This window comes from Notolepis coatsorum (assembly GCF_963971535.1).
Source record: "Notolepis coatsorum genome assembly, contig: SCAFFOLD_300, whole genome shotgun sequence".
Classification (NCBI taxonomy): domain Eukaryota; kingdom Metazoa; phylum Chordata; class Actinopteri; order Aulopiformes; family Paralepididae; genus Notolepis; species Notolepis coatsorum.
In genome coordinates, this window is record NW_028173498.1 from 77,610 (window position 1) to 95,643 (window position 18,034).

At 42.9% G+C, this 18,034-nt stretch overlaps 1 protein-coding gene across 1 annotated transcript; it reads left to right on the forward strand.

Moving 5' to 3' along the window:
• Positions 1-8,523: 8,523 nt before the first annotated feature.
• LOC311247769 (adenosine 3'-phospho 5'-phosphosulfate transporter 2-like) lies at positions 8,524-13,250 on the forward strand. Its single transcript, XM_084338770.1, has 5 exons — positions 8,524-8,618; positions 10,724-10,816; positions 11,419-11,530; positions 12,274-12,343; positions 13,049-13,250. Exons 1-5 carry the CDS (start codon positions 8,526-8,528, stop codon positions 13,197-13,199), a joined length of 519 nt encoding a protein of 172 aa, XP_084194896.1. The 5' UTR covers positions 8,524-8,525; the 3' UTR covers positions 13,200-13,250.
• Positions 13,251-18,034: the final 4,784 nt, after the last annotated feature.

An 18,034-nucleotide genomic window follows, 5' to 3' on the forward strand; every position in this document is an offset into this window, starting at 1 on the left:
TCTCTCTTTGAGGGTAGTGTGCCACCTCTCTCTCTCTCTCTTTCTCTCTCTCTTTGAGGGTAGTGTGCCTCTCTCTCTTTGAGGGTAGTGTGCCCCTCTCTCTCTCTCTCTCTCTTTGAGGGTAGTGTGCCACCTCTCTCTCTCTCTCTCTCTCTCTCTTTGAGGGTAGTGTGCCTCTCTCTCTTTGAGGGTAGTGTGCCCCTCTCTCTCTCTCTCTCTCTCTCTCTCTCTCTCTCTCTCTCTCTCTCTCTCTCTCTCTCTCTCTCTCTCCGGGCAGATTGACGATGCCCACCAATCAGCCCCATCACCATTAACATGTGGTAACACTGTGGTGAGGCCAAGGACACACAGGGTGCACACAGCACCACAGAAGCCAGCCTGAGTTCCAACAACACACTCGGTACAGAGTACCTATATACTGTATCAAACTAATCACTACCAATACACACAATGAAACCATGGAGGCCATCGGGGCCTGATACCTGAGATACAGGATGTCCACTTCTTCCTGCCTGTATGGAACGGTTACCGTCAACACAACACAACACAACACAACCAGCGATGTAGTGAGGGTGGGGCAGACGGCATAGGATGTAGTGAGGGGTGTTGTCCGACACAGGATATGCTCACCTCTCTTTCTCTGGGTTATATGGAGAGTTCCAGGTCGGTCCCGACTCCTGTGTACCGTCGACGAACGATAATGTCAGTGGTGTTCAAGGCGTGAAGCGATTCACCCATCTCTCTCTTTGGTTCTATAGAGAACGCCCACCGATCCACCTTAATGACCACCACGATGAACGTGACCATGTCGGGCCCGGGGTGATGGACGTCCCAGTAGGCCCCACCTCTTGTACCGCTACTGGTGGATAAAATGGCCGCCTGATCCCAGGCACACGGAACGGGGACCACATTTGGACACTTCCACCCAGTCTTAACGTGGCCCTGCTGACGGGCTGACGGGCTCTGAAAGCCCCACGGAAACCTTTTGGTAGGACGACGGACACGGGAGGACCTTTTTTTCTTCTTTTTTTAAAGACAAAGATAAAAGGGAAGCCGGGTCGTTAGCTAACCAAATAGCACAGTTTTGCACTGTTGACTTGTTGACTTTAACGCTTTAGCGGGTGGAAGGACTGAACCGACGGGAAGGAGTGGTCGACGGGAACGGAGCAGACAGGGTTAATGAATCGTGTCCGCAATGAATGTGTCCTGTAACCTTCCCCCCCCACTGGAAGGGAAATGGCGCCCACTTTAAGTATTCACTTATATTCTTCCTGTGATGTCATATGGGTTTAAAATCCATCTCTGCTCCATGAATGGGCCTCTGAATTTGTGAGGCCGTAAAATGTTTGTCTGAGCTATTACACACAAATGAGTTTTAAATGCTGATTCCAAGCTGTTAGCAACACTGGAATATAAACCACATTTAGGTGAGAGAACTCTGCTTAATATTTTAGTAATACTAGAACATAACCTCATATGGGTGTTAAAATTCAATATAATATTTTTGTCAGAGCCCCCTTCATTGTCTATGAAGCGCCCCCCAGATTTTACATCCCAGTGACATCACTGATTAGAGGGTTCTCTCTGATGTCTAGCTTTAGGAGAGAGAGGTGTGTTCATGCTCACAAATACAGACTGAACTGTCCTGGGGCCCAGGAAGAATGTACGTGAATTATGACAATGTAAGCATTCCCCTTTTTTTTTTAAATACAAAGAAAAAAATACATATTCATAAGGAAAGGGTTGTATTTTATTTTCACCCGCATGTGCCAGAGCAACCGAGAAGGTTTTACTCGATCATTGTCTTGGTAGAAGTGGTGTGGTATATATGTAATTTATATATGATTGTGCTCTAAGAATACATGTGATCATGGGGGGCGGAGCCTGCGTGCTCTTAATGTTTAGCAACATGTCCACTGCCATCGTTTGTAACCATTTGATTGGGTGATAAGGTATCGCTCTTTTTACATTAAAAACAAAACAGGGACATTTGTTGAAAAGTGTATGTGTGTGCATATTTACATTATTTGCACAATGTTTGTGTGTAATGTTTGTGTGTGTGCACGTTTGCACACGATCATGCATATTCTCCACTTGCACAACCTGAAAGTAGGCACTTCCGGCTGACTTCAGGTTGCGAATGGTACTTCCTGTCCCATCCAAATACATTGTTTTTAGCTACTTTTCTCCCGTTATTTAAACGACTTTGTCGTCACAGAGAGGTAATGAAACGTTTGTATTATTATAGTATAGAATGTATTTAATAAGCAAACGTTTGTCAGCAGGGTTTTTGGGCTGTATTTCATGTAAAAACGTTTACTGTTAGTTTACTTGCTCACGCTAATTAAGGCTAATGCTGGCTAACAGGAGCTAGCGCAAGAAACGACGCAGCAAAGTATTGTTTATAGTGCATTTCTTGCCACCTTATAGCATTTGTACATTTGTATGACAGTCTATAATGCTCCCGTGAGGTTTTTCCGGACGTCTTGGTAATGATTTTCACTATAAAATCATATTTCTAAATGACAGGAAGTTGATAAACTGGCCGGAATAGCTTTGAGCTAACGATCTTTGCCGATACATTCCATTCTAAACGTAACGATAGTTGTTCAAAACATTACCTGTCTATATCATTTGTTCCTCAACGTTATATAGACAGGTAATGTTTTGTAAACTAACTGCAGCCTGCTACAGTTAGAAGCTAACGTTAGCCAGCAAGCTGCAGCCTGCTACAGTTAGAAGCTAACGTTAGCCAGCAAGCTGCAGCCTGCTACAGTTAGAAGCTAACGTTAGCCAGCAAGCTGCAGCCTGCTACAGTTAGAAGCTAACGTTAGCCAGCAAGCTGCAGCCTGCTACAGTTAGAAGCTAATGTTGAGGAACAAATTATATAGACAGGTAATGTTGGCCGATCCATAGATGTGTGACTTGGCCATAAGGATTTGGATAGTCGACTTTGATTGGCTGATAGTCGACTAATAGTCGACTACCCCCCCGAATGAATGCTAAAGCATGCAATTGATGCATCTTGATATTTGTCTACTCTAGTGTGTTCATTAGATGAGTGAAATCCTCTTTCAGTGCCTTCAGTGTTTTCTTAGGCAGTTAGCATTGCTGGTATGCGTACCATTAGCGTTAGCCACGCTTCTAGGCCTCTTTGCTTTTGGAAAAAATTATACAAAAAAATTATTATATATATATTTTTGCATTCGACTAAGAGGTTGGCAGTCGACTACGTCTCCTTTCGATCGATTAGTCGACTATTCAACTAATCGGGGTCAGATGTCATTTATATTCTATATTCATATTGCATGTGACCGGATGTGAAAATTCACTACTGTATCTCCAAAAAGCCCTGTAAATCATCTGCCCTTTGTTAATTTGCTTAGATTTCTAGTACACCTGATCTCAAGAAGGTGCTGAATGAGCTCAATGACAATGTTCCATGCCTGGTCAATGTTAGCATGGTGGCATTCACTATCAAAGATGAAGGGGGAAAAAACATAATAATAATAATTTATATTCTCCTTTGGTTCATTACAATTTACTCAAGCCTAGTAACAGACACAATATTTCTGACACTGGGAATACATTCCCTGAGGTCCATAGATACCAATAACATGCAAATGGACCATGTCGAAGTGGAGCAATCTTCCATTTACTTGGGTATGTATGGCACATTTTCAGAAAATATGGCTCTGGCTTACCTCCTACTGGAGTGGAATCCTGCTACCAGGCACGGTGGCGCTATTCTCAAAACTCCACATTGGTAGATCTTGGTGAACTAATGCCTCGCAACAAATATCACACTGATTGGCCAGATAGTGGTGCGATAATCACAGATCAAAATGTACAACTTTGACAAGAAATAACTTTTACACCACGTCAAATTGACACAAGATTTACACATTTCCAGCTATCCTTGGTCTCTACAAGGATAGGGGGGTGACAGGTGGCCCAGGAGGTAGAGCGGTTGTCTGGCAATCGGAAGGTTCCTGGTTCGATTCCAGATCCTCCCAACAGCATGTCAAAGTGTACTTAACCCCTAACTGCTTCTGATGAGCAGGGTTGCGACTACCGTTGGTGTGTGAATGTGTAAGTGAATGTGAGGTATAAACTAAATAAAAGCACTATATAAATGCAGTAAATTTGCCAAATACGACTTGGCAGGGTCTTGGCAGTGGGAGACAACTCTTTAACTTTAATGTTACTCAATGTTAATGTTACTCAGCTTTACATCTACACACATTTTATTATCATAATACACCTACTGTCTAAGCTAATCATGTGGTAGTTATTCATCAGATGCTACAGTCTAAGCTAATCGTTTGTAGATATTCATCAGATGCTACAGTCTAAGCTAATCGTGTGGTAGTTATTCATCAGATGCTACAGTCTAAGCTAATCATGTGGTAGTTATTCATCAGATGCTACAGTCTAAGCTAATCATGTGGTAGTTATTCATCAGATGCTACAGTCTAAGCTAATCGTGTGGTAGTTATTCATCAGATGCTACAGTCTAAGCTAATCGTGTGGTAGTTATTCATCAGATGCTACAGTCTAAGCTAATCATGTGGTAGTTATTCATCAGATGCTACTGTCTAAGCTAATAGTGTGGTAGTTATTCATCAGATGCTACAGTCTAAGCTAATCGTGTGGTAGTTATTCATCAGATGCTACAGTCTAAGCTAATTGTGTGGTAGTTATTCATCAGATGCTACAGTCTAAGCTAATCGTTTGGTAGTTATTCATCAGATGCTACAGTCTAAGCTAATCGTGTGGTAGATATTCATCAGATGCTACTGTCTAAGCTAATAGTGTGGTAGATATTCATCAGATGCTACAGTCTAAGCTAATCGTGTGGTAGATATTCATCAGATGCTACAGTCTCTAAGCTAATCGCGTGGTAGATTCATCAGATGCAGGAGGTCTCCGGTGACGCCTCACACAGAGCTAACAGGCTGCCACACGCCATCAGAAGGCAGAACAACAACAGCGATATCCCAAGTTGGCAGGAAATGTTAGGAAAGTCTTTTGTTTCGTCCTTGATGATCTCCTGCTTGTGTGTGTGTGTGTGTGTGTGTGTGTGTGTGTCTTTGTTATGTCCGTGTGTCTCTGGCTCAGCTCCTCTCGGTGTGAAATGACAGAGACTTGCCAGCGCAGCAGGAGGGTACGGAGGACGTGGCTCACAGTGTCGGTCTCCTCTAATGGAGGAGCAGATATTACACTGTTACTGCCATGCGGGAAACCCAACGCCGGGCCAATTAGTAATTTGGTATTTCATAAAAGCCTGGCAGGTTCCGCGGGATGATGACACACTGACAGGGCTGCTCTCTTCTCCGGGGGCCAAGGGCTCCCAGCTACAGGACTGCTGGAACACACACAGGCGTGCGCACACTGCACACACACACACACAGGCACACATATACACAAGCAGGCACGCACACACACACAGGCACGCATTTACACACACAGGCACGCATTTACACACACAGGCACGCATTTACACACACAGGCACGCATTTACACACACGCATAATAATAATAATAATAATAATAATAATAATAATTCATTTATTTTGTATAGCGCTTTTCAAGGACCCAAAGTCGCTGACAATAGGCAAATGCCCTCAGCTAGAATACGCATTCAATCAATGTTATAAGACATTGATATCAGGAGCTATCTGTAGCTACTGCTAGCCCGGTAGATAACGTTAAGACAATTTAGTTTACTGGGACAGATCGACTAACGTGAGCTAGCTAACGCGAGCTAACGAGGGAACGGAGGTATTACGCACTCGACTATTGCTGGAGCATTTGTTGATATCAGCAGCTATCAGTAGCTAGCCAGCTAGATACCGTTAGACAATGCCTCGTCATGTATTAAACTAAAAGTGAATAGTTGACTGGGTCATTGTTTAAACAGTAACGGAGGTCCGCTCTTCTAGAGCAGACTGCCTGTGTTGACATGAGCACTGCGAGCAGAAGCCCTTAGCCAATAGTATCCCGCTGCAGGGCTGGGCGGATATGACTCGTTGCCACGTTTTTTTTCAAAATAAGAGTATCATACGAACCTAATTGTTGCTAACTGCCAGAGCCATCGATATTATGACTGGAGATGCGCTTGGGGCGGAAATGAGACCTGCACAGATTTTCAAAATAAGAGTATCGTTATGAACTTGATTGATTACACGTCACACGGCGGGCAGCCCTCTAAGTGTCAAGCGCCAACGGTAAAAACTGACCGCCCCTGGCGGGCGGCGGGCTTTAGTTTCGGTCCCTGAGTGAAAGGGTTTTAAAGGGATAGTTCAAATAGTTTATTTTACATTAAATTGTATGAAATACTTAAGCTGACTTTGCCGAGTCCTGTGGTGGAAGTGCTGGCCGTGTTCTGAACGAGGTCCGGTAGTAACAGTTTTAAGCCACAACACCACACCAGAATACCCTGAACACATTTAACCCTTTCACTGCCACACTACCAAAATGGTTAATCCTTTCACTGCGACAATACATCAGGTTAACCCTTTCACTGCCACACGACAACGGGCTAATCCTTTCACAGCCACACTACAGAAGGTTAACCATTTCACTGCCACACTACAGACTGTTTACCGTCTGTAGTGTGGTAGTGAAAGGTTAACCGTCTGTAGTGTGGTAGTGAAAGGGTTAAAGGAACACTCCAACATTATGGGAAATGCACTACCATCTTCTCCAGAGTCAGACAAGAAGAACTTCCTCTCTGTGCGTTCAGTAGAACGCTATCCGACTCCAAGCTAGCCTAACTTGGCACAAATGAATGGAGGCGGATACAGACCTATATTCTATCTTAACACCCCTGCGAGAGCTGTTTTTGGCCAACAGCTACTGTAGGCTAGCTGGTCCGTATTCGCTTCCATTCATTTGTGCTAAGCCGGATAGCTTTCTACTGAACGCACAGAGAGGAAACTGGTATCCATCTTCTTGTCTCTCTCTGGGGAAGACGGTAAGCACATGTCCTATAATGTTGGCGTGTTCCTTTTAACACTTGGATCCGTCTAAAATCACTCTAGACGGCCAGCATTTCATAATAGACTTGCATAGTCCGTGGGGCTGTTTGTAGAGCTAAATCTATACTTTATAGTATTGCTATCTGTCCATTCTCATTGTCAATTGACACCATAAACCGTCCCTTCAAAATGGCTTAAAGAAAAAAATTTTCATCAATACGTTCTCATTTTATAGCGTCTTGAATATAAGCGTTATAAGGGATTTGGTCTAGTATATTTCCTGGAAGGCGAGATACAGGCCGCTAAGCTACTAACGTTAAATCCAATGGCATTTCGGATACAGAAGCTACAGTTAAAACTCAAACTGCATATAATCGATATGATGGTCCACCATGAATGCATGAAAGGGGGGGGGGGCGGGGGACGTCGTTTCTGATTATTGATTACCAATAACCGCGTTAGCCTCAGTAGCCACATTCGCTGACCGGGTGGATGGCTATCATAACAAGCCCTGATCAGCATGTAATTTACGTGAAAAAGATCTTACCGTGGGCCGGTTGGATTCCCCAAATGATTTCCCAGTTATCGATCGCCATCTGGTAGATCGATATGTCCATTGGCTGATGATATATTCCTTTACTGCACACTGAAATCCGCGTCCCAAAACGTATTCCAAGCTACAGCCTATAGGCATCGCTTCATGTTAGCAGAAAACTACATTGGAGTTCCATAAAAAACAAGACAACTTCTGCCACAGGGAACACTGCATTATCGAGATAGCGCCCTAAGAGGATCTGGCCGGTAATGCACTTTTTCGAATTCAAAAGAGTAGGGTACTTCTGCAGTGCTGCTCGGTGACATTGAGTAGGTTATTAAAATGGAATAAAAGCCAAAACAAGCTTGCTACGGACATGTCCGTGATTGGTCCTCAACCGTTGGATTCGAAACACGGATTTATCCGTGGTCGGGCGGGAATGTGTTAAGGGTTTTGTTTCAAGAACTGTAAAAGGAAATGAAAATAAGTCTTTCAACAACTTCACATCCAGTGAAAACGCAGAATTTCCCTTGTGATGAATAAAGTATTTCTACATAAGGTATTTCTAAATAAAGTATTTCTAAATAAATTAAAGTGTTCTGAATGAAACCATTCTAATGGTGATGTCATAGTGACTACTGGCCGTTGAGAGCTACAGTATATAGTTCTAGAATTCGTTGAGAGCTACAGTATATAGTTCTAGAATTCCAAGATATAAGTCGGAGGAATCTCACACCACAAAGGGTTCAAAAGAGGACGCGTTTCAGCCTCGTTGTGGAGGCGACTGACTTGTGTTTATTTTCTCATCATATGTCTCCTGCTGTCGATGTACACCAAGAAATAATATTTTTATTAATAATAATATTATGGGCTGGACAAATGTTCTGAGGAGGGCATTAAACTCGCATCAAGCTTGATCTTCAGCACCTTTTACACATGTGGTCATATTTCCATGCTCTAAAACAATATTTGCGTACGTGCGTGTGTGTGTGTGTTTTTCAGGTGTGATGCTCATATCCCTAGCGTTATGTGCGGACGCTGCCATTGGGAACGTGCAGGAGAAAGCAATGAAGCTCCATAATGGCTCCAACTCTGAAATGGTACAAATTCTTACTACGCTGACGACACAGTACAATTCAAACTACACTGACGACACAGTACAATTCAAACTACGCTGACGACACAGTACAATTCAAACTACGCTGACGACACAGTACAATTCAAACTACGCTGACGACTAGGGGTGTAACGGTACATGTATTCGTCACGCGAATTTACGGTACGTGTCTCACGGTGCGGTACGTGCAGCCATACGAAGAATACGTTTCATACATACCACTAGGTGAAAGGCTATGCTCAATATCTTTACTTTACTTTACACTGGCTTACTAACAGTCAGAAGGTCATTCATTTAACGTTGCATATCAAGCTTGGATTGCCACATTTAGATGATGAATAAAACGTTGAAGCTTGTAAAGGCATGAACAAGCCGACGGAACAAATGAACGCGCACTCTGCTGCACTCGGCTGTTTCTCCTCTCCTCTCCTCTCCTCTCCTCTCCTCTCCTCTCCTCTCCTCTCCTCTCCTCTCCTCTCCTCTCCTCTCCTCTCCTCTCCTCTCCTCTCCTCTCCTCCTCTCCTCTCCTCTCCTCTCCTCTCCTCTCCTCCCCTCCTCTCCTCTCCTCCCCTTACCTACAGGCGTTACTGAAACAAAACCATACATACAATATGTTTGTAACACAGCATATACAATAGGCTGAACATTTTCATCGTTTTCTTGTTCGCCTAATAATGTTAATCAATGGAAAGACACGCACACACACAAACACACCAACTTTCTTTTGCGCTACTTTCCAGCTGATCCGAGAGAAAAAAAGGAAACAAAATAAAAACACGCAAGCGTACTTTTGCTGATCTGGACTGGTCCTTTGAGCTCCTCTCCAGTCGAGCTGCTCCGGTGTTTAAATCCAAAACATTGATAAATCCTCTCATTGTTGCGTAACATGGCATCTCTTCTCTAGTCTTTCTCTGCGTCACATGAAGTAAAATCTACTCTAGAAGTGAAAGTGAAACTATACAACGGTGGGGGGAGGCGGCAGTAGGCAAGTAATTTACTCGAGTGGATTCCTGAACACAGAATGACACCGTTATCACTGACTGACTAGCAAGCCTAGGTGGAACTAAGTATAACTTAATAAAAAATAATGATATATAATAATAATTATTATTATAAATATATAATAATCATAAATATTGTTTTCCTGTGTACCGAACCGTGAGCCCAAAACCGAGGTACGTACCGAACCGTGGCTTCCGTGTACCGTTACACCCCTACTGACGACACAGTACAATTCAAACTACACCGACTACACAGTACAATTCAAACTACACCGACTACACAGTACAATTCAAACTACACAGTACAATTCAAACTACACCGACTACACAGTACAATTCAAACGACACAGTACAATTCAAACTACACCGACTACACAGTACAATTCAAACTACACAGTACAATTCAAACTACACCGACTACACAGTACAATTCAAACTACACAGTACAATTCAAACTACGCTGACGACACAGTACAATTCAAACTACACCGACTACACAGTACAATTCAAACTACGCTGACGACACAGTACAATTCAAACTACGCTGATGACACAGTGATGTAACTGGTATGTACTGGTTTGTGTGTGATGTGACTGGTGTGTGTGTGATGTAACTGGTATGTACTGGTTTGTGTGTGTGATGTGACTGGTTTGTACTGGTTTGTGTGTGTGATGTGACTGGTGTGTACTGGTTTGTACTGGTTTGTGTGTGTGATGTGACTGGTTTGTACTGGTTTGTGTGTGTGATGTGACTGGTTTGTACTGGTTTGTGTGTGTGATGTGACTGGTGTGTACTGGTTTGTGTGTGTGATGTAACTGGTATGTACTGGTTTGTGTGTGTGATGTGACTGGTTTGTACTGGTTTGTGTGTGTGATGTGACTGGTTTGTACTGGTTTGTGTGTGTGATGTGACTGGTGTGTACTGGTTTGTACTGGTTTGTGTGTGTGATGTGACTGGTTTGTACTGGTTTGTGTGTGTGATGTGACTGGTTTGTACTGGTTTGTGTGTGTGATGTGACTGGTATGTGACTGGTTTGTACTGGTTTGTGTGTGTGATGTGACTGGTTTGTACTGGTTTGTGTTGCAGGTGCTGTACTCGTACTCCATCGGCTTCCTGTACATCCTGACCGGCCTGTTCATGGTGGGGGGTCTGGGCCCTGCAGTAGCCTTCTGTTCAGAGGTCAGAGGTCGCCTGACGACAGGACTATGAATTCACATTCAATGTATTTTGTTTTGCATGCTGTTTTGTTTTCCCATCTCTACTCCCTGGCGCCAGCGTTTCAGACCGTTTTAACTGTTTGTTATCGCCATCGTATATTCTATGTATGTCGTATGCATTGTATTTTATTTTTCAACATAATGAAACTAAAATCTTTAATCTGGCATCATCCTATGTTTGGTGATTCTGTTCCTGGTGATGGATGCAAATTAGCGCATATTTAATTAGGTGACGCCTATTTTGCATAATATATAAACATAAAATCTCAGAAAACTTGCAATAAATTTTTTCTTAGTTGGGAAAGTTTCATAGTGATATCTATTAAAATATAATATTTGCCTCTTCGCCCTTAGGCTGTCTCGCCTTAACCCTTTCACTGTCACACGACAGAAGGTTAGCCCTTTGGTATCACACAACCGACGGTGATGCTCCATCATTAGCATCATTAGCTCCGCGGTTGTGTGATAGTAAAGGGCTAACCTTCTGTATTGCCACAGTGAACGGGTTAACCGGCTGTCGTGTGGCAGTGAAAGTAACTCCCCCTGAACCCTCTGTCCCCTCAGCATCCCGTGACGACGTACGGCTACGCGTTCTTCTTCTCCCTGACGGGTTACTTCGGCATCTCCTTCGTGTTGGCGCTGATCAAACTCTTCGGAGCCCTGGTGGCAGTCACGGGTGAGAGCTGCTATTATTCTATTCTGTTCAGTTCTGCTCTATCCTATTATGTTATCTATTATGTTTTACCAAACGGAGAAGGTAAAGACGACTTTAAACTGTTAAAACGGTAATCCAGAACTGTTTTATTGCACTGTAAAAACATTTGTATGTGTCTGTCTGCACTTCATGTGCTCATTTTATATCTATTCTATTCTACTATTTTATTGCACTGCACTATGTTACTCTGTCTATTCTATCTTATTATTTTTATTATTGTCTATTTTTAAAACTGAATCAAACCATAAACAAGGTGGCCTGTTGGGATGTTAAGATCCTAATGTGAAAAACTGTGATTTTATATGTCTGCACTTTATGTGCTCATTGTATGTCTGTCTTTTTCTGTTGTGAAGCACTTTGAGCTGCAGTTTTTGTATGTAAGGTGCTATACAACGTAAACGTATACGTTTATTATTTATTATTATTATTATCCCAGGTCACCGAAAACGAATGCTGATTTAGTTAGCACATCATCTCGCACACATATCCAAGCACCGTGACCAGTTCTCCAGTCAGCTTGTACAGAGACGGAACCTTGACCTTCTGGATAGAAAGAGCTCGACTAACATTGCTAATGACAAGTGGGGGAATAGGGCTAGAGTTCCAACAAATCTGAACGATCCCTTTTTAAGCTACAGTTTCCAGGGAAGGTTGAGGACGCGACATGTTGTTCTAACTAACGGTCTCCTTCACGCCGTCTGCAGTCACCACCGGACGGAAGGCCATGACCATCGTGCTCTCCTTCATGTTCTTCTCAAAGCCTTTCACCTTCCAGTAAGTGTCCTGCTCACCTAACTTTGAGTTAGAGTTTACACTGTGTCCAGAGATTATCAATATATATTGGTTAAGACCCTGACAGAGATGATCAATGATGTAGTGGTTAAGACCCTGACAGAGAGGATCAATGGTGTAGTGGTTAAGACCCTGACAGAGATGATCAATGGTATATTGGTTAAGACCCTGACAGAGATGATCAATGATGTAGTGGTTAAGACCCTGACAGAGAGGATCAATGGTATATTGGTTAAGACCCTGACAGAGATGATCAGTGGTGTAGTGGTTAAGACCCTGACAGAGAGGATCAATGATGTAGTGGTTAAGACCCTGACAGAGATGATCAATGATGTAGTGGTTAAGACCCTGACAGAGATGATCAGTGATGTAGTGGTTAAGACCCTGACAGAGAGGATCAATGATGTAGTGGTTAAGACCCTGACAGAGATGATCAATGATGTAGTGGTTAAGACCCTGACAGAGATGATCAATGATGTAGTGGTTAAGACCCTGACAGAGAGGATCAATGATGTAGTGGTTAAGACCCTGACAGAGATGATCAATGATGTAGTGGTTAAGACCCTGACAGAGAGGATCAATGATGTAGTGGTTAAGACCCTGACGGAGAGGATCAATGGTGTAGTGATCAGTGGTTTCCCCAAATGTTGCTGTTTCTTGAAGTGCCCTCCGTGTCCTCCTCTTCAGGTACATCTGGGGCGGCCTGCTGGTCCTGTTCGGCATCTTCCTCAACGTCTACAGTAAGAACAGAGACCGGATGAAGCTTCCCTCCGTCCAGGATCTCCGGAGCTGGCTGGTCAGCGCCAAGAAGGTCCGACTGCTCTCTCAGAACATCTAGGAGAAGAGCCCGACGTGTTGGTGGAGATACACCAGGCATTCCTCTCTCTGTGTGGCACCTCTCTCTGGGGGGGGGGTAGTGTGGCACCTCTCTCTGTGTGGCACCTCTCTCTGGGGGGTAGTGTGGCACCTATCTCTCTCTCGCTCTCTGGTGGTAGTGTGCCACCTCTCTCTCTCTCTTTGAGGGTAGTGTGCCACCTCTCTCTCTCTCTCTCTCTCTCTCTCTCTTTGAGGGTAGTGTGCCTCTCTCTCTTTGAGGGTAGTGTGCCCCTCTCTCTCTCTCTCTCTCTCTCTCTCTCTCTCTCTCTCTCCGGGCAGATTGACGATGCCCACCAATCAGCCCCATCACCATTAACATGTGGTAACACTGTGGTGAGGCCAAGGACACACAGGGTGCACACAGCACCACAGAAGCCAGCCTGAGGTCCAACAACAACACACTCGGTACAGAGTACCTATATACTGTATCAAACTAATCACTACCAATACACACAATGAAACCCATGGAGGCCATCGGGGCCTGATACCTGAGATACAGGATGTCCACTTCTTCCTGCCTGTATGGAACGGTTACCGTCGTCAACGCAACACAACCAGCCATGTAGTGAGGGTGGGGCAGACGGCGTAGGATGTAGTGAGGGGTGTTGTTGTCCGACACAGGATATGCTCACCTCTCTTTCTCTGGGTTATATGCAGAGTTCCAGCACCCTGTGTACCGTCGACGGACGATAATGTCAGTGGTGTTCAAGGCGTGAAGCGATTCACCCATCATCTCTCTTTGGTTCTATAGAGAACGCCCACCGATCCACCTTAATGACCACCAATGAACATGACCATGTCGGGGTGATGGACGTCCCAGTAGGCCCCACCTCTTGTACCGCTACTGGTGGATAAAATGGCGCGACTCCGGACCACATTTGGACCCTTCCACCCGGTCTTAACGTGGCCCTGCTGACGGGCTCTGAAAGCCCCACGGAAACCTTTTGGTAGGACGACGGACACGGGAGGACCTTTTTTTTTTTTTTTTTAAAGACAAAGATAAAAGGGAAGCCGGGTCGTTAGCTAACCAAATAGCACAGTTTTGCACTGTTGACTTGTTGACTTTAACGTTTTAGCGGGTGGAAGGACTGAACCGACGGGAAGGAGTGGTCGACGGGAACGGAGCAGACGGGGTTAATGAATCGTGTCCGCAATGAATGTGTCCTGTAACCTTCCCCCCCAACGGAAGGGAAATGGCGCCCACTTTAAGTATTCACTTATATTCTTCCTGTGATGTCATCTGGGTTTAAAATCCATCTCTGCTCCATGAATGGGCCTCTGAATTTGTGAGGCCGTAAAATGTTTGTCTGAGCTATTACACACAAATGAGTTTTAAATGCTGATTCCAAGCTGTTAGCAACACTGGAATATAAACCACATTTAGGTGAGAGAACTCTGCTTAATATTTTAGTAATACTAGAACATAACCTCATATGGGTGTTAAAATTCAATATAATATTTGTCGTATTCATTGTCTATGAAGCGCCCCCCAGATTTTACATCCCAGTGACATCACTGATTAGAGGGTTCTCTCTGATGTCTAGCTTTAGGAGAGAGAGGTGTGTTCGTGCTCACAAATACAGACTGAACTGTCCTGGGGCCCAGGAAGAATGTACGTGAATTATGACAATGTAAGCATTCCCCTTTTTTTAAATACAAAGAAAAAAATACATATTCATAAGGAAAGGGTTGTATTTTATTTTCACCCGCATGTGCCAGAGCAACCGAGAAGGTTTTACTCGATCATTGTCTTGGTAGAAGTGGTGTGGTATATATGTAATTTATATATGATTGTGCTCTAAGAATACATGTGATCATGGGGGCGGAGCCTGCGTGCTCTTAATGTTTAGCAACATGTCCACTGCCATCGTTTGTAACCATTTGATTGGGTGATAAGGTATCGCTCTTTTTACATTAAAAACAAAACGGGGACATTTGTTGAAAAGTGTATGTGTGTGTATATTTACATTATTTGCACAATGTTTGTGTGTGTGCACGTTTGCACACGATCATGCATATTCTCCACTTGCACAACCTGAAAGTAGGCACTTCCGGCTGACTTCAGGTTGCGAATGGTACTTCCTGTCCCATCCAAATACATTGTTTTTAGCTACTTTTCTCCCGTTATTTAAACGACTTTGTCGTCACAGAGAGGTAATGAAACGTTTGTATTATTATAGTATAGAATGTATTTAATAAGCAAACGTTTAATAAGCAAACGTTTGTCAGCAGGGTTTTTGTGCTGTATTTCATGTAAAAACGTTTATTGTTAGTTTACTTGCTCACGCTAATTAAGGCTAATGCTGGCTAACAGGAGCTAGCGCAAAAAACGACGCCGCAAAGTATTGTTTATAGTGCATTTCTTGCCACCTTATAGCATTTGTACATTTGTATGACAGTCTATAATGCTCCCGTGAGGTTTTTCCGGACGTTTTGGTAATGATTTTCACTATAAAATCATATTTCTAAATGACAGGAAGTTGATAAACTGGCCGGAATAGCTTTGAGCTAACGATCTTTGTTTCAAGTTTCAAGTTTCAAGTTTCTTTAATAGTTGTCATACAGAAGTACAGAATACTTTTGTACAAAATGCTTCTTACTGTTGCGCTCCAGAGACTGTGCATGACAAGATAAGTATGAAATAAAATATATGAAATCTTTGCCGATACATTCCATTCTAAACGTAACGATAGTTGTTCAAAACACTACCTGTCTATATCATTTGTTCCTCAACGTTATATAGACAGGTAATGTTTTGTAAACTAACTGCAGCCTGCTACAGTTAGAAGCTAACGTTAGCCAGCAAGCTGCAGCCTGCTACAGTTAGAAGCTAACGTTAGCCAGCAAGCTGCAGCCTGCTACAGTTAGAAGCTAATGTTGAGGAACAAATTATATAGACAGGTAATGTTGGCCGATCCATAGATGTGTGACTTGGCCATAAGGATTTGGATAGTCGACTTTGATTGGCTGATAGTCGACTACCCCCCCGAATGAATGCTAAAGTATGCAATTGATACATCTTGATATTTGTCTACTCTAGTGTGTTCATTAGATGAGTGAAATCCTCTTTCAGTGCCTTCAGTGTTTTCTTAGGCAGTTAGCATTGCTGGTATGCGTACCATTAGCGTTAGCCACGCTTCTAGGCCTCTCTGCTTTTGGAAAAAATTATACAAAAAAAGTATTATATATATATTTTTGCATTCGACTAAGAGGTTGGCAGTCGACTACGTCTCCTTTCGATCGATTAGTCGACTATTCAACTAATCGGGGTCAGATGTCATTTATATTCTATATTCATATTGCATGTGACCGGATGTGAAAATTCACTACTGTGTCTCCAAAAAGCCCTGTAAATCATCTGCCCTTTGTTAATTTGCTTAGATTTCTAGTACACCTGATCTCAAGAAGGTGCTGAATGAGCTCAATGACAATGTTCCATGCCTGGTCAATGTTAGCATGGTGGCATTCACTATCAAAGATGAAGGGGGAAAAAACATAATAATAATAATAATTTATATTCTCCTTTGGTTCATTACAATTTACTCAAGCCTAGTAACAGACACAATATTTCTGACACTGGGAATACATTCCCTGAGGTCCATAGATGTCCATAGATACCAATAACATGCAAATGGACCATGTCGAAGTGGAGCAATCTTCCATTTACTTGGGTATGTATGGCACATTTTCAGAAAATATGGCTCTGGCTTACCTCCTACTGGAGTGGAATCCTGCTACCAGGCACGGTGGCGCTATTCTCAAAACTCCACATTGGTAGATCTTGGTGAACTAATGCCTCGCAACAAATATCACACTGATTGGCCAGATAGTGGTGCGATAATCACAGATCAAAATGTACAACTTTGACAAGAAATAACTTTTACACCACGTCAAATTGACACAAGATTTACACATTTCCAGCTATCCTTGGTCTCTACAAGGATAGGGGGGTGACAGGTGGCCCAGGAGGTAGAGCGGTTGTCTGGCAATCGGAAGGTTCCTGGTTCGATTCCAGATCCTCCCAACAGCATGTCAAAGTGTACTTAACCCCTAACTGCTTCTGATGAGCAGGGTTGCGACTACCGTTGGTGTGTGAATGTGTAAGTGAATGTGAGGTATAAACTAAATAAAAGCACTATATAAATGCAGTAAATTTGCCAAATACGACTTGGCAGGGTCTTGGCAGTGGGAGACAACTCTTTAACTTTAATGTTACTCAATGTTAATGTTACTCAGCTTTACATCTACACACATTTTATTATCATAATACACCTACAGTCTAAGCTAATCGTGTGGTAGTTATTCATCAGATGCTACAGTCTAAGCTAATCGTGTGGTAGTTATTCATCAGATGCTACAGTCTAAGCAAATCGTTTGTAGTTATTCATCAGATGCTACAGTCTAAGCTAATCGTTTGTAGTTATTCATCAGATGCTACTGTCTAAGCTAATCGTTTGTAGTTATTCATCAGATGCTACAGTCTAAGCTAATCGTTTGTAGATATTCATCAGATGCTACAGTCTAAGCTAATCATGTGGTAGATATTCATCAGATGCTACAGTCTAAGCTAATCGTTTGTAGATATTCATCAGATGCTACTGTCTAAGCTAATCATGTGGTAGATATTCATCAGATGCTACAGTCTAAGCTAATCGTGTGGTAGGCAGTGTTGGGCAAGTTACTCTTAAAAAGTAACTAGTTACAGTTACTAGTTACTTCTTCCAAAAAGTAACTAAATTACTTACTCAGTTACAAATTATAAAAGTAACTAGTTACTTCAGAAAGTAACTATTGCGT

What these genes read in the sequence shown, in the direction of transcription:
- LOC311247769 (XM_084338770.1), top strand. Translation starts at nt 8,526, where the DNA reads ATGCTCATATCCCTAGCGTTATGTGCGGACGCTGCCATTGGGAACGTG. An exon ending in ATGGCTCCAACTCTGAAATG is followed by an intron (nt 8,619 to 10,723) that starts GTACAAATTCTT and finishes TTTGTGTTGCAG; the next exon opens with GTGCTGTACTCGTACTCCAT. An exon ending in TCAAAGCCTTTCACCTTCCA is followed by an intron (nt 12,344 to 13,048) that starts GTAAGTGTCCTG and finishes CCTCCTCTTCAG; the next exon opens with GTACATCTGGGGCGGCCTGC.